This window comes from Neomonachus schauinslandi, chromosome 10 (assembly GCF_002201575.2).
Source record: "Neomonachus schauinslandi chromosome 10, ASM220157v2, whole genome shotgun sequence".
Lineage (NCBI taxonomy): Eukaryota > Metazoa > Chordata > Mammalia > Carnivora > Phocidae > Neomonachus > Neomonachus schauinslandi.
The window spans coordinates 125,295,588-125,310,956 of record NC_058412.1 but is presented as its reverse complement, the minus strand read 5'-3'; the positions used below and the strand labels follow the sequence as shown (position 1 = coordinate 125,310,956).

At 52.1% G+C, this 15,369-nt stretch overlaps 1 protein-coding gene across 3 annotated transcripts in view; it reads left to right on the top strand.

Moving 5' to 3' along the window:
• Positions 1 to 15,369, top strand: part of SULF2 (sulfatase 2) — a 112,822-nt gene that overhangs the window by 15,619 nt on the left and 81,834 nt on the right. For all 3 annotated transcript variants that reach the window (XM_044918544.1, XM_044918543.1, XM_044918545.1), the window contains exon 2: positions 11,438 to 11,713. In XM_044918544.1, coding sequence (XP_044774479.1) covers positions 11,539 to 11,713 — 175 coding nt within the window. In that variant the 5' untranslated portion in view covers positions 11,438 to 11,538. The remainder of the gene's footprint in view (positions 1 to 11,437; positions 11,714 to 15,369) is intronic.

Genomic DNA, 15,369 nt, shown 5'->3' with positions numbered 1-15,369 from the left:
AGACGGAGGCGTGGGGTCCGGGGAGCCTTCGGGTCACCCAGGGCTTCCTGAGGCTCAGGGATCTTTGAACTGAGCGTGGGCACAGACTCCAAAGCTTGCCAGATGCAGACACGGAATCTGTCTCGGTTTAAGTTTCACTTCCTAGAAAGGGTGCTGTGTGCCCGAGAGAGACCCATGGCTCCCCCCGCTGTGGTGCCCCGGCCTCGGGGACTTGGCAGGTTCCCCTGTGTTTCCAAGACGGCCTCAAGATAGCCAGCATGCTCGTCTCTGCCGTGACCTTGACACTCCTCTATGGAAAGGTGGGGTCCTGTCCCTCCTTCTGAATCTGGCCAGTCTTGTGAAACCAAGAGAATGTGGTGGGGGTGACACTGGGGGGACAGCAGAGAAGACCGAGTTCAGTTGGAAAAACTGAGGCAGCACTGCCCATCGCTGGGGCACCCACCTTCCGGGCCAGAAGCTGCCACATAAGAAATCAGAGCCCACCCTGAGGCCACCATGTGGGGAGGAAGGAGAGGCCCCCCTGAGGTCCTAGCCAATTGCCAGTAGCAGCCACCCAATGAATCAAGTCCCAGCCCTTCTGTCATTTCAGCTGTGGCCTCAGCCATTCTATAAGTGTACTTTTTTTTTTTTTTAAAGATTTTATCCATTTATTTGAGAGAGAGAGAATGAGAGAGAGCACATGAGAGGGGGGAGGGTCAGAGGGAGAAGCAGACTCCCCGCCGAGCAGGGAGCCCGATGCGGGACTCGATCCAGGGACTCCAGGATCATGACCTGAGCCGAAGGCAGTCGCTTAACCAACTGAGCCACCCAGGCGCCCCTGGCCTCAGCCATTCTAAAGCAGAGACCAGCCAGCTATGCTGTCCCTGATCATGAGTCCCTGAGCATTAAAAAAAAAAAAAAAAAAAAGATTTTATTCTCCTGCTAAGGTTGAAGGTCAATGGTTAGAAATAATCACTGGAGCACTTGGCGTGTGCCAGTCTACCCTCCATTCATTCATTCATTCATTTATTCATTAACAATATCCAGAATCTCACATCTCGCCCCCTCACTGCCCCTGTCCTCGTCCAAGCACTGTCCAGGCAGCTGTCTCGCTGGCCTCCCTCAGTCCACCCTCACGCCCTGCAGTCTGTTCTCCACATGCAGCCAGAAGGATCCTGTTAAAATCTACATCCAATCTCAACACTCCCAGGCTGGAACCTTCCAGATCCTCCACTCACTGCAAGTATTAGCCTTCCCATCACTCAACTCCACTCCAGCTACACGTGCCCCCATTATGTGCCACAGACTCCCAGACACGCTCCTCCCCCAGGACATCTGCACTTCTTTTTCCCTAGGCCTGGAACACCGTTCCCCTAAGTATCTGCAAGGCACATTCCTTCACCGCCTTCAAGACTCTGCCCAACTGACCCCCCCCCCATTTAAAGATGCAGCCTTCCCCCACCAGCACTTCTGACCTCCCTCTCTTGCCTCACACCCTTAAGACTTATCACCTCAGGCCTATGATTTATTTTGTGTCTGATTCATGAAAGATTGTTTATTTCTGGATCCCCAGCACATAGCATAGGACCTGTGCGTAGTAGGTACTCAGTAAATATTTGTTGAGTAACTGGAAGAATTAGCACCCAGGCTGTGCCAGGGGCTGAGACTATTTAGAAAAGAGCCTAGGGTGCCTGGGTGGCTCTGTCGGTTGTGTCCAACTCTTGGTTTGGGCTCAGGTCATGGTCTCAGGGTCCTAGGATCGAGCCCACGTCAGGCTCCCCACTCAGTGCAGAGTCTGCTTGAGGATTCTCTCTCTCTCCCCCCCCGCCCCCGTCTGCCCCTCTCCCTGCTTGCAAGGGCGCTCTCTCTCAAATAAATAAATCTTTTTAAAAAATTCTTTTTTAAAAAAAAGAAAAGAGACAGCCCTACCCCTGCAGAGCTTCCAGGGAGAAAACAACCCCCACAAAATAAAGACCAGAATAGAAGAGTGCATAAAGAATCACACGTGTGATGAGTGTTCTGAAGAGAACAAAATTTGGATGAGGCCAAGAGTTACAGGGAGGCTTGCTTCCAGGAGGGTGGCCAGGGAAGGCCCTCTCTCCACCTGTCAGACTCCACCCATCCCAAACTCCAGGGCTGTGCCCAGGAACAGTCTGTTTGGCTTGGCAGATGAGGAAACTGAGACCAAACTGGGACCAGAATTCATGACTCCCACGCCCACGTTCCTTCTGCTTTTCCACACCACCTTTTTCTTATCGGTTGACAAATAAGGATGAAGAAAGTTTGCCTACAGTAAGGCAGAGAGTTGGGCCCAGGCCCAGGCTGAGGGCTAGCAAGCCATGTTGTCAGGTCTGTCTACACAGAGGCAGGAGGTGGCTGGGAAGCCACCTGAGTCAACACTCTGTCTCCAGCTTGCTCTACCATTTGGGTTCCTTCGGTTGCAAGTGACAGAGAAAGCAACTTGGAGCGACCTAAGAAACAAAGAGAATTTGATTCATGTCCCTAAGGAGTCAACGTGTGAGAAAGCTGACCTAAGAAGAAAGAAAACAACTCAAACTAGTCAAAAGAGAAAAAGGAATCTATTGGCGCCTGAAACCAAGAATCCAGATGTAAATCTTCCTCCTTCAGGTTTAGCTAGATCCAGGTCTCAAATGTTTCCAAACCCAAGTATGTACCATTTCTCAGCTCTGTTTTCTTCTGTGTGTTGGCTTCATTCCACCTCTACATGAGGCAAGATGGCATCAGGCTTCCCTTACCTTCATGGTGGAATGACGTGGAACCAGTTAGCCAGTTGGAAAGGGTAGGCATCTCCTCCTAGTTAGGTGAAGATGCCCAGATTACTCTGATTGGCCAATCACTGAGGAAGAGGGATTGGAAGGCTCTGATTGGCTCGGGTCTGGACCCCATGGTCTAGCCTTGGAGCTCTGCAGCTGCCGCCTAATTTGAACCTTATGGACCAAAGATCGGGGAGAAGATCCCCAGATGAAAACTGGATGCTGTTATAGAAAGTACGTTGGCCCAAACCCAACAAATAATGCTAGACAGCATGTATTGGGCACCTAACTGTATACAGTCATGTTCTAAAGGCTTCACAGGCATTAAGCCATTTCCTCCTCACAACTCTTTAAGTGCTCTTAGTGGCCTCACTTTACAGTTGAAGACACTGAGGCCACAAGAGGGTAAGTTACTTGCCCAAGAACTAGTCCATAGTGGAACCAAGATTTGAATGCCAGCTGTCTGGCTCCAGATCCCATCGCCCCGCCCCCCTTCTCAGCCTGTTCCCTGCTGCATTTTAGTACATATCTATCTGCTTGGCTTTCTCCACTCTCTCTGTCAGCGCCATGAGACTAGAGATTTGTGTCTGGTTTTTTTTCACTGATCATGAAACAGTACTCGACCATAGATGCACAGATATTCGGGCATGTGAATCATATGGCCTCCCAAACACCCACTCACTTTACATACAAAACCTTTTGATGGTCAGCTTTCCAGCACCTTGAATATATCGTTTCTAAGCTTTCTTTGAGCTCTAACTATACTCCATGGTCCCGTCCTAAAAGTTCGCCGAGAAGTGAATCCTGTCACTTCTCACTTTTAGCTAAAGGTTTTTGACTCTAGCTTTTGATCTGTTGACTCCTTAGAACGTCAGCTCCCTGGGGGCCGGGACTTTTTTTTTTTTTTTTCATTTCTTTATCTGCAGTGCCAAGAACTGTGCCTGGCACATAGTAGGTCTTTAAGGATTTCTTGTCAAATGAATAGTTATGCAAGCAATGGGGTTCCTAAGCCCTTCTCTTTATGCCCTAATTTCCTTTCCAGATCCTGAGCCCTTGTCTTGAAGGCTGATCTTTGCCTCCTCCCTTTGAAAGACCCTTCTCTTGTCTCGTGTCCTGCTCTGGAGAGCTGGCTTAGTTCCCTGCCTCCCGCTGGAATTCTAAGACCAGGCACAGAGAGCCCCCAGATGCCCTGGCACCTTGGGAGGGAAGACAGGGAGAGTCTGTATCCATAGGTTACAGGAGCTCCTGTCCTTTCTTGACAGCCCTGGAGAGGAAGAGAGAAGGCTAGAAAAAACCTGTGACCAGGAAGAAGGGGAGACGCCAGGGGAGTGTAGGGTTTAACAGATGTGCTTGTGTCATCCCCTGTCTAGATAACTTCTGAGCTTGTGAGGTTCGGGACCACACATTTCCATCCCTCCCACTCAGCCTGCTATTTGCTCAGGCCGTTTCCCTTGCCGGAAGCACCCTGTCCGCCACCCTCTTCTTCAGAAAAACCCTGTGGATTCTTCAGAACTTTGTTCCTCTTAGGCTTCTTAAACTTTTAAGACCTCCTCCAGGCAGCCCTCTCTGACTGCCCCCCAGGCCAGCAGTTTCCCCCTTCTTCTTCCTGTTTGTGCGATACACTTAACCACAACCTCTTGTATCATTCATTGGTTTCCAAATGAGAATAGGAGTCAAGACGGGGCTCTGGGGTCAGGACCTCTGGGTGCAAATCTCAGCTGTGAGGTCTGCTTGCTTTACCCACCCAGGGCCCTGCAGGAAACAGATGGTGCCCTCCAATAAAGGTGTGAGCAGAGTGTAAGAAAATGAATATACAGATCCCTGGGGCTGGGGACAGTGGGGAGCATTTGCTGGAACCTGGAGAGGGCCACCCACAGGGGCTGTGGCCCCCAGCAGAGCAATAGAGGGATGTGCTCAGTTCCCAGCACCTGGGCAGGAAGGACGCCTGGCAAGTGCCCGGGCCCCTCCTCCCACCTTCCCATCCCCTGGCGGTGTCCCCCCTCGCCCTCGGCCAAACCCCACCAGGAGCGAGAAAGCATGGAGCCCACTGATGTGGTCCACCCAAGTGAACCTCCCAGGGTGCAGGGAAGCACAGAGGATGGGGAGGAGGTGGGCCAAGGGACGATATTCCGCTGCTCCACCTCCAAACTGCCTGACCGTGGGCAAGTTCTCGAAAACTCTCCGTGCCTCAGCTTCCTCACCTGCAAGTAGAACGTCCAACTTCATAAGGATGTTGTAAGGGTGACGTGGGGAACGGGAAAAGTGCTGAGAAATGGGCAGGGCCTGTGATAAGTACCCCATAATTATCAGTTATTCTTCATCACTGTTCTTTAAGGGTGTTTACTGATCCCGGTGCTTCCTGTTGCTGAAGCAGCAAAGGCTACTTGTTTGAGCCTGTGACTAGCCACAAGGTTCAGCCCGGTATCCCCAGCATCCCCTCGGAGCCTCCCAGTTGCTGGCAGGGACGGCTCTCCCACTCCCTGCACCCAGCCACTCATCCCACGGCTTCTTGCCGCTCTGTCCCATTGACCAGGCCCGGGTCACATGTCTGCCTCTGGGCCAATCACTGGAGCTAGGGAGCCAGGAAGTGCTGATTGGCTCTACCTGGGTCACATGCTCCACCCTACAGTCAGGCTGCCCCTACCTAACGCAGTAAGGGGGTGGCAGGGACCCCAACCCCAGCTGGAGGAGTTTTTTTCCAGCGGGGAGAAAATTCTTTGCTAAGACAGTAAATAGCTAAGGTGTCAGCTATGTGCCAAACACTGTTTCAGGCGTTGGGGATACAGATGTGAAACAAAGCTGACAAAAATCCTTGCCCTCAGGAAGCGGACACTCTAGTGAGAGTGGGTGGGGAGGGGGGACCCATAAAGAAAGAGGTAAAATACGTAGTTTGTCAGGGGTGGGAAGGGAAGAGATTTCTGCTAACCTACAAAGACAAAATGTAAGCAGAGACCCGAAGGAGGTGAGGAAAGGGCCTTGAAGATATCTGGACGAGGGCTCCAAGCAGCAGGAACAGCAAGTGCAAAGGCCCTGGGGTGGGGACATGCCTGGCATGTGCAAGGAACAGCACAGAGGCCATGTGGCCAGAGCCAAGTGGGCAAGGGGAAAAATGGAAGGTGATGAGGTCCGAGAGGGGATGAGCAGACCGTGTAGGATCTCGTTGGCCCTTTGGAGGGTTTGGGGTTTTGTTCAGCATGAGATGGAAGCCCTTGAAGGCTTTTCAGTGGAAGGAGACAGGCTCTTTGGTTTTAACAGGATCCTCTGGCTACTTGATAGAAGGAGGAGGGGGTAGAAGCAGGGAAACCAGTTAGGAGGCTGTTAGGATCCAGGCAGGATTATCCTACCACCTAACACTGTGCCTCGCACATAGTAGGCCCTAAATAAAAATTTATAAAGTAAATGAAGGAAGACATAAGTGGCTGAGCTGTCTGGACCACCTGGCCCCAGCACACAGGGCATCTCTCCACACCCTACAGTCCCCTTTCTCCCCTTCTCCCTGAGCACTCTTCCATTTGGTCAGTGCCTTGTTCTGCCTCCGGCCACATCCTCCTCTCCCAGCCCCTCAGCTGCCCAGTCATTCCCAAACTCCTCTTGGCTAATCTTGTTGGCAATTTGGGGATCCTCAGAGGAAGACTACCATCTGGGTCTTTCTGGACAGGCCTGGGTGAGGTCCCGGGAGCTTCCCCGAAGCTGTGGTCTGTGGGGCCGAGGGGTCATTGGTCCACCAGAGACTTGTTCCTCTGTGCAGATTAACAGATAAATCTAGAAGCAGGAGTGATGCTTCTGAACACTTGGGATACTAGACATTTCCAGAGCTGTCTTCCATGACTGGCAAGCCTTCGCCCAGGTCTGTGAGAAGACACAGGACAAAGAGAAGGAGTCAGGCGGACCTTGCAGCAAGCTGGTGGGAATGAGACAAGGTGTCCAAGGGATAGTCAGAACATCGGGCCTCTGGTGCTGTACAGATTCACCACATACTCTCCGTTTAACCACTTTGAATCTTTTTCCAAGGAGGAAAAAAAAAAATGGAGGCAGAATCCCATGTGTCATTTTTAATTGATTTCTTCAGCATCCAGAGAGGCTGGCATAAGGCCAGGGGAAGTCAGAGCTGGGGGAATTCATCAAAAATCGACCTACTGATGACGTGATCTGATGAAATAATTAGCCCCTGTTATTCACCAGTCTCCAGTCATAGAGCTTTGACTTCTATCCAGAGGGGGAGCATCCTGGCTGGTGGGTTATAGTTGCTGGGGAGCAGGGGGTGAAGGGGACTGTGGTTGGGGGGGTGCATGAGAAAACCAACATGGGTGCCAGGAACAGAGTCCAATGATCACGTCTCCCAGCTCCACTTACCATCTGGCCCAGAGCTCCCAATGCAGGCTGCAGCTCCCAGCTCCATCCCTCCCTCACAGGTCCAGAGCCCCAAAAGACCCTCAGAGGACACCTGGCCACCTGCTCCATTTGACAAATGAGGAAGGAAACAGGTTGGGAGCCTCAGGAACTTGCCCAGCAGTCTGCTTCCAGGGGCTTCTGTTTGAGCAGTCTTGTCGAGCCAGACTGGGTTTGAACCCCATGCCTGCCACTTACTTAACCATGTAATAATGAGAAAAGTACTTTTAACTCTCTGTGCCTCGGCTTCCTCATCAATAAAATGGGTATAATTGGATGGGCGGAAATGCAGATTAAACGTAAAATGGACAGATCGGGGCTGGAGCATTGCAAGCTCTCTGTTTCTGATAGAAGAGAGTTGTGGGGCATCCCTTGGAAAGTCTCTCGATGTTATTTTAGTGCTTGATGTCTATCTGAAGGCACATGAATGTGTGTTACACATGAAGGTGAGATGGTTGGTGCATCAGTTCAAGTGCAAAGCACAAAGCATCCTGATGTGTTTCCAGGGGCGGGTGGGACACAGACTGATAACATGATTGGAGGACTACCCCATGATTTGGGGTAATTCAGGGACCGATTCGATGGTGGAACATGTCTCCTTTTCAACCCTCTCCCGGCCTCCCACTCCCGCCAGCAGAAAGTCTGGGACGGTGCTAATGCATTTTGACTCCTTTCAACACCTAGAAAGAGAGCATGTATAGGTGGGAAAGCAGGTGGGCACAGAGCTCAGCTTAGAGCCTTAGGAAGGAACGAGAAGCTGTGAGACTGAGTAACAGTGTCTGCTTTCTTTCATTTTGTGTGAGTTAGTTTGATAGAGACGGGAATGCCAATTTTTCCTTTACCCTTGGATAGAAAGTTTGCTTTTCCAAAAACATGTATTTATGTTTTTATTTTTAAATAAGCCCATGTCACAGTGGAAGGGTTGTGCAGATAGACCAGCGACAGGGGCTGTGGCACCTGAATGGGGGTCGTTGGGAAAGGTGCGTTTAGGGGAGGGACCCACGCTGAGCAGTCAAGGGGGAGCAGAGGTCAAACTCTCTCTGCCATTTCCTCCCCGGGGTGATCTCAGGCCCGTGATTAAGCCCCCGAGTTCTCAACTGTAAAATGGGGACAGCGCTCATACCTGTGTGGGAGGTGGTCGGGAGTGGAGGAGACTCTGCAAGCAGAGCGCCCATCACAGCCCACCCACAACTACAGCGACCATCATCCAGGAATGGTTTACTCTGTGAATGATGTGTTCTGGGTCATTCTGTGTGCCAGGCTGTGGTCTCAGCGCTCTGTATGAACCCGTTTCATCCTCCACACCCATTTTATAGATGAGGAAACTGAGGCACAGAGTTGAGTTATTTGCCTGGGGTCGCCCAGCGAGTGAGTCCAAAGTCCATGTCTTAACCATCCACAGTGTGGCACACAGCAGGTGCTCAAAACACAGTTGGTGCGGTGGATCTGGCTGTCGAGAGGCCACAGGATGGAAGCTGGTGCTTGCCCTCAGGACCTGTGAAAGTCACGGTTCCCAGGTCAGCGCTCCTGAGAACGTGATCACCCTCATCTCCCCTCCCTGCACAGATGTCCTGTTGGAGGCCCCTGGGGAGGGAAGCACTGCGTGGAGCCTGCTTCTGCTCCCAGCCTGCCCCCAAGAGTGTCGACTAAAGGCATTACTTCCAGGAGCAGTTTGGGGTAAGGGAGCAAACAAGGAATCTTGCAACCCCCGGAGGGAGCTAGGAAGGGAGGAGAGTCATCGCTACCCGCAGGCTTGAAGGGGCAAGCGGAGGCTGAGAGGTGCCCCCAGGACTGGAGGAAAGCTAGAACAGTGGCCAGCCTAGAGAGACAAAGGCACTGGGGTGCCGCTGATGCAAGGGGGGGAGCAGAGTTGGATAAACATGCTGATGTCCTGCCTCCCCCTGCGCAGCAGCCTCCCAGCAGAACTCCCACTGGCAAAACCGCAGGAAGCCAAAGATGGGGCAGGTGCAGTCTGCAGAGGCGAGACTGGCTTCCTGGGGCACAGAGCAGAGTGGAAAATGGATCCGAGGGACAAAGAGCAGCCCACCCCGGGACACTTCCTGGGGGAGGATGACAGGGGAAGGGGGTTGGTGATGCCTCTGAGCCTCCATACCGAGGTTATGGCATGGCCCTGCCAAGTCCCACGCCCCTCAGTCTGCAGAACTCAGAGGATCTTTTTTTTTTTTTTTTTTTTTTTTTTTTTAATTTTTTTTTTTTTTTTTTTGAGAGAGAATGAGATAGAGAGAGGGAGAGCATGAGAGGGGGGAGGGTCAGAGGATGAAGCAGACTCCCTGCCGAGCAGGGAGCCCGACGCGGGACTCGATCCCGGGACTCCAGGATCATGACCTGAGCCGAAGGCAGTCGCCCAACCAACTGAGCCACCCAGGCGCCCAGAACTCAGAGGATCTTAACAAAATCTCCGTTCCTTTAGCTCTCAGAATATTTATTTGGTGCTTACTACTACGTGACAGGCCTCATACTAAGTGCTGGGGACCCAGCTGTGATTAACACAGGCCTACTTCCTACCCTCGTGGGGCTGACCCTTTAGTGGGGAGAACTGGGCAACTAAGATAATTACAGGTTGTAGTAGGGATTGTGAGGAGAATAAAACAGGTTACAAAATACAGAAAGTGCCTCGCGTGGGGGCACCACCTTAGATAGGGCAATCAGGGCAGGCCTTTCTGAGGAGGTGACATTTGTGCCAAGACTTGGCAGAGGAGAGTGAGCCCAGGATAGAAAATCAATCTGGGAAAAGACTTCCAGGCTTAAGGAAGAACAAGTGCAAAGGTCCTGGGGCAGGAACACGCTTGACTTGTCAACAGAAAGAAACCCGTGGGGCTGGGGAGCAATTGGGAGGAAGGAGGAGAAGTAGGCAGGGGCTGGACCACTTGAATCACCTGTAGGCCCTGGTAGGGAGTGTGTATTGTATTCCTTGGGCTAGGGAAGCCAAGGGAGGGTCTGAGCAGGTGAGGGACAGGACTGGGGCTAAAGTGAAGTGAGTGCCTCACACTGGTGCCACCTGGAGTGAGTGAGTCCCTTCTATCTTGTGCCCTGAACACCTTGCTGGTCTCAGCCTGGGCCAGGCCTGCAGAGTGATAACATGGGATTTGCATTTTAGGAAGATCCTGCCGGTGCCCTGGAGAAATCGGAGGGTGGGGGTGCAGTCGGGAGAAACAGGGGATCTCTTAGGGGGCTGTTGCAGTGGCTCATCCCCTTCTATGGACCAGAGCCCTTGATGAGTCCCCTGAGCTGGGACTTTGGCAAGGGTGGGGGGGAGGTGGGCAGAGTCCTTCAAGGTCACGCGGCCCCACCTCCGACAAGCTTGGTTTCCTCCTGACACGTCTGCTTGCTCACTCTCATTTTAAATAAATGAGACCTAAAGTCTATATCTGGAAAGACTTGAAGGCTCATTTCCTCAAGAAGTAAAAAAATGACCACAGAGAGCAAAGAGCAGAACAAGATCAGACCTGCCCAAGCCAAGATGCGCCCATTCTGCCTTCCCTCCCACCTTTGCTTGCGACCGCATCTGACCCGGGGGGTCCAGGGGTGACCGAGGTCGCAACAGACCGTGACAGCTCTTCTCCCGTAGCTTTTTAGCCCTCAGTTTTCTCTTTTGTCCTTTTGTTGATTCTGCAAACTTAAAACCCATGTGAATAACTTGTCCAGCTATGGGATCTGTCTGCAGGGCGCCTTCACACACATCCCTGCTGGCTTGAGCTCCTATAACAACCCCGTCTCCCCATTTTATTCATGGGAAAACTGAGGTCCCCTACTGGCTTGAGGGGGAGGACACCCAGCTGGCGAGCGACAGAGCTGTGACTGGAACACACACAGGGTTGTGAAGCCCTGGTCATCCACACCCTACCTGAGCCACAGGCTGCCCAAGAGCAGGGACTGCGTCCTGCGCACCTCTGCCTCCCCGCCCCCAGAAATGTCTGGGCTCCTTCTTTTCCTTTCTTTGGGGCTGATCTGTCTGCTGAACCGGTTGGCGGGTTCGGAGACAGGCTGGCTATCTGATGGGGGCCAGGGCCGCCACCAGCACGTTCAGAAGACTGCCGGCCCAGGGGAGAAATCTTGTCTGCAGAAGCAGTCACAGAAAGCTTTCCTGCCACTCTGTTACCTGAGCACACTGTAAGTTCTTTCCTTCTCACTTTCTCCGAGTTAGGTTTCCTCTGCTCCCAGCTCCCCCTGATCAAAGGAACCCTCGTTGTCCATGCCAGGAATCATTATGCAAGCCCAAGCCGTCAGGCGGCCTTTACGTAAAGACTGACCTGATTCTTTTCCTCCTACTTTAGATCCGTGAGTAGAGCGGGAAGAAGGGACCAGAGACACGTCCACAGAAAGCCACTTCAGACTCGTGGGTCCTGCCAGAAGCCCCGGATCGGCAGAACGTAAAATGGCCCCCCCCAGCCTCCTGCTTTGCTTGCTCTCCGCAACCGTTTTCTCTCTGCTGGGGGGAAGTTCGGCGTTCCTGTCCCACCACCGCCTGAAAGGCAGGTTTCAGAGGGACCGCAGAAACATCCGCCCCAACATCATCCTGGTGCTGACGGATGACCAGGACGTGGAGCTCGGTAAGCAGCCGGCCCGCAGGCTCTGAGGTTCCTGACACAGGTTGGCCGTGGAGACCTGTGGAGCTCGCTTGGATGTAAACCAAGTCATGGGGGTTTGTCCCCCACGTGTGCATTTGCAGCTTGGTCCACAAGGCGAGGGGTGTCCAACTCGTTCCTGAGGCAGAACCCTTCCTGGATTGCTCCAGAAGTCCTAAGGAGAGATGCCGAGTCCAATTCATTATTTTCACCCAGTTTCTATTGAGTACCTGCTGTGTGCCGGGCAAGGTCGCGGGGCCTGGAACTTCAGTAATGAGTAAGACAGGTACTATCCCTACTGTCATGGAGTGAGGGACACAGGTAATCAGCAAGGTCACGGGGAAGATCATTTCAAGAAGGGAGAAACGGGCTGGTGATACTAAGAGGGTGCTGTACCGGATGGGGGCAGGGAGGGGGAGCCACTTTGAATTGGTAATCAGGGAGGGCCTCTCAGAGGAGGTGATGTTTGAGCTGACACTGAAGCTGAGAAGGAGCCAGCCGGGGTGTGTGTGTGTGTACACACATGCACATGTGGGCCCTGCTCCTCCAGTCTTAACCACTTCAGGTGGGCTCAGCCGTCCCTGGTGGCATCCAGGGACAGGGAGGGTGGACACTCTTGCTAGTGACCTGACCCCGTTCACAAAGATGGTGCCTCAGGAGGATGAGCTTGGCCGCCTCCTGTGCGGAGCGCCCTCCCCTTGCGGTGCTTTGGCTCCGGGTAAAGCGGGTGAGGACAGGGACCCTTGGCAGGGTTCAGCTCACTCGCACCGATGGCAGGCGTGTCAGGGGCTTCTCCAGCTCACAGTCTCAGCGCCTTCATTTCCCACGCGAGCCATCCACGCCGCTCCTTGGCCCGTGCAGAAGCCGCCCTGGCTCCAGCCCTGCGCTCCCACACCAGACCATAGGCTCCTCCATCTGAGCAGTGCGTGCTGCACCTGCGTGAGGCTTTTCTCCCCCACGTGTCCCTTTGCCTGAGGACAAGCCTTCACACCCGAGGCCGCCAAGAGCGAGCCCTCCAGAGTCTGTCTCAGCTGCACCTTCTGCTCCCCAGGCTCAAGCTCCACTGATATTTCCAGCTCACCATTGGGGGTCTCCCTCAGGGTAAGCCTTCTTTCTCCCTAGCTTGTGTCTTCTCCCCACCACCACCACCTTGAATTCACTGATTTTACAGGTTCTATTTCTCCAACAGGAAACCGTACACAGAACTGCCCTATAGAAATATAACAGGATCCATAAATGCAAATGATATAAGCAATTCTAAATTTTCTAGTAGCTACATTTTTTAATGCTTAAAAAAAAACAGGTGAAATTAATAATGTATTTTATTTAACCCCATACGTCCAGATGATTCTCTCTCAGCATATCAGTCATTAAGGAGATAGTTGCATTTTTTATATTGTTTTTGAAATCTGGCTTGTAATTTACACTTAGAGCACATCTCATGTAGGACTAGCCACCTTTCAGGTGCTCAATAGCTGCTTGTGGCTACTGTATTGGACAACACACAACGCCTTGTGCATTTTCCTCCTATAGATTTCCCTTCTAATCATCAATGCTACTGTGTACTGTGAAGAGAAACCTTTTAAAAAGGGAAAACAGCACGTGCAAAGGCCCTGAGGCAGGAGCAAGGAGACACATGGGGCTGGAGCCTGGGGAAGGGAGCTGGAATAGAGACTGGAGAGAGAGGATGGAGCTGAATCTTGGAGGCTCTCGTGGGTTGTGGTAGAGAGTGCCAATAGTTGACCGGGTGAGGGGTGGGCTTTTTAGCCTCTACCCACTGTCAAAGGACAATTGAATATTATAGATGACAACTAATGTAAAGGTTTACTGGATAAGCCTTTGCAACGAAACCTGAGATTGTGGTGAAGATCCAACTGTGAATCTACACTCTTTTTGGATCCATTATTAAAAGCATACACCAGCCTTTTTAACTGCTAAGAAAAGGTGATTTATATACATCCCAGTTGCTCCTTATAATGATTTGTGTTAATGATCACAAGTATAGATTTTTCTCAGGGAGCTTATCAAGTGCAAGAAGACTTTGCAGCCAGGAAGCAATCAAAGCCCAGAGCCTTTATTGACAGTTGGACATACAGAATACCTATCTGTCCAGCAGCATCTAGCTTGAACTGTGTTTGATGACCATGGGGAGTCTACAGATCATGGCCATAGGGATGCAAGTTTTGTTTCTGGTAGAATTTTGCAGAGACCCCTTGCACGTAGCACCCGGATCTCTGAGCACACAGGTCTTGCTTCACAGGGCCCCTCGATGGTAGTCATGCCTGGGAGTTCAAGACTGCCCAGACACCCACTTGTGCATTCGGCAGATACCTATTAAGCATCCAACTCTGTGCAGCGCACCGTGCTGGGAGCTAGAGGATGGGAAAGGAGCATTCCAGGCCAAGAACAGAAAGGCAAAGACACAGTGTTAGTTAGCAGTGAACTTGGTTGGTTAGGACAGAAGGAAGGCTGTGGGGTGGAGAGAGCCGGGATAGAAGTGGAGAGAGAGAAGGCCAGGAGTCGACTGGGACCAGGTCGTGAGGGGCCTTATGGCCATGATGAGGATTTTAAGTTTTCGTAAGATGGACATGGGTTCAGGGGCCTTTAGCAGGGGCCGTGAGCTGACTTAGGTTCCAGCAGGATCCCTCTGGCTGATGTTCAATTTGGGATTGCCAAGAGCAAGAGCACAGAGATGGGGAGCCCCATTCAGAGGCTTGCGGGAATTGGGCAGGGGGTGATGGAAGCTTGGATCCAGGGTGGGAGCAGTCACAGGTGGGGCACCGACAAATGGTTGGTTGTGGGGATTAAGGAAAAGAAGAAGATCAAGGGCTACTCCTAGACTTTTGACCTGAACCAAGGTGAATGACTGAACAGCCACCCTTAGGAACAACACATTTTTGGGGCAGCAGTGTGATCCAGCTAAGCCTCATGTCAAAATGTGATCGTACGTTTACATCTGTGACTCTCGAATAAAACCAACAGAATATGCAAATATAGAAAAAGGATCTATGGGCATGATAAGGACACAGGAGGGAGGAGAGCAAGGAGAACCACAGCTAACTTGAAATACATAGATTCACTCTATTTTACAGAGGGAGGGATTAAGGCACAGGAAAATGAAGTTTCTTGTCCGAGGTCACACCCACATGGCTAGACTATAGCCAGGCAAGACTGAAACCAGAGCCCTTGGTCTTAACCACTGTTCTGCTTAACCAGTCTCCTGGAATGGCTGTTGAGTTGTTTCTAGATTGTTCGTGTGTTCATTAGTTGGTGTTCACTGTCACAAATGCCATTGCCAGGAATGTCATTATGCATGCATCTCAGCATACGCTGAGAGAGAAGTTCCAGGCAGTGGGTTCGGTGCACTGAGAGCCCTCGTGTTCTGGGGCATCTGTCAGCTCCCACGCCGCACACCACCTTGCATAGATGCCCAGTGCCTGTGAACCTTCCCTTCCACGCTCGAGCCGCCCCCTCCCCAGCGGAACTGGCTTTTGAAGGAGGCTGTGCAGCTTTCGGGAGGTGAGGGATGGGAAGACGGTGCGGGGGGGGGGGGCGGGGGGATGGTGGGCTTTTTATAAACCACTAGACAGACCCAGATCAATAATGCATGTTCCAAAAAAGGCCAGCCCATTATCTCACAG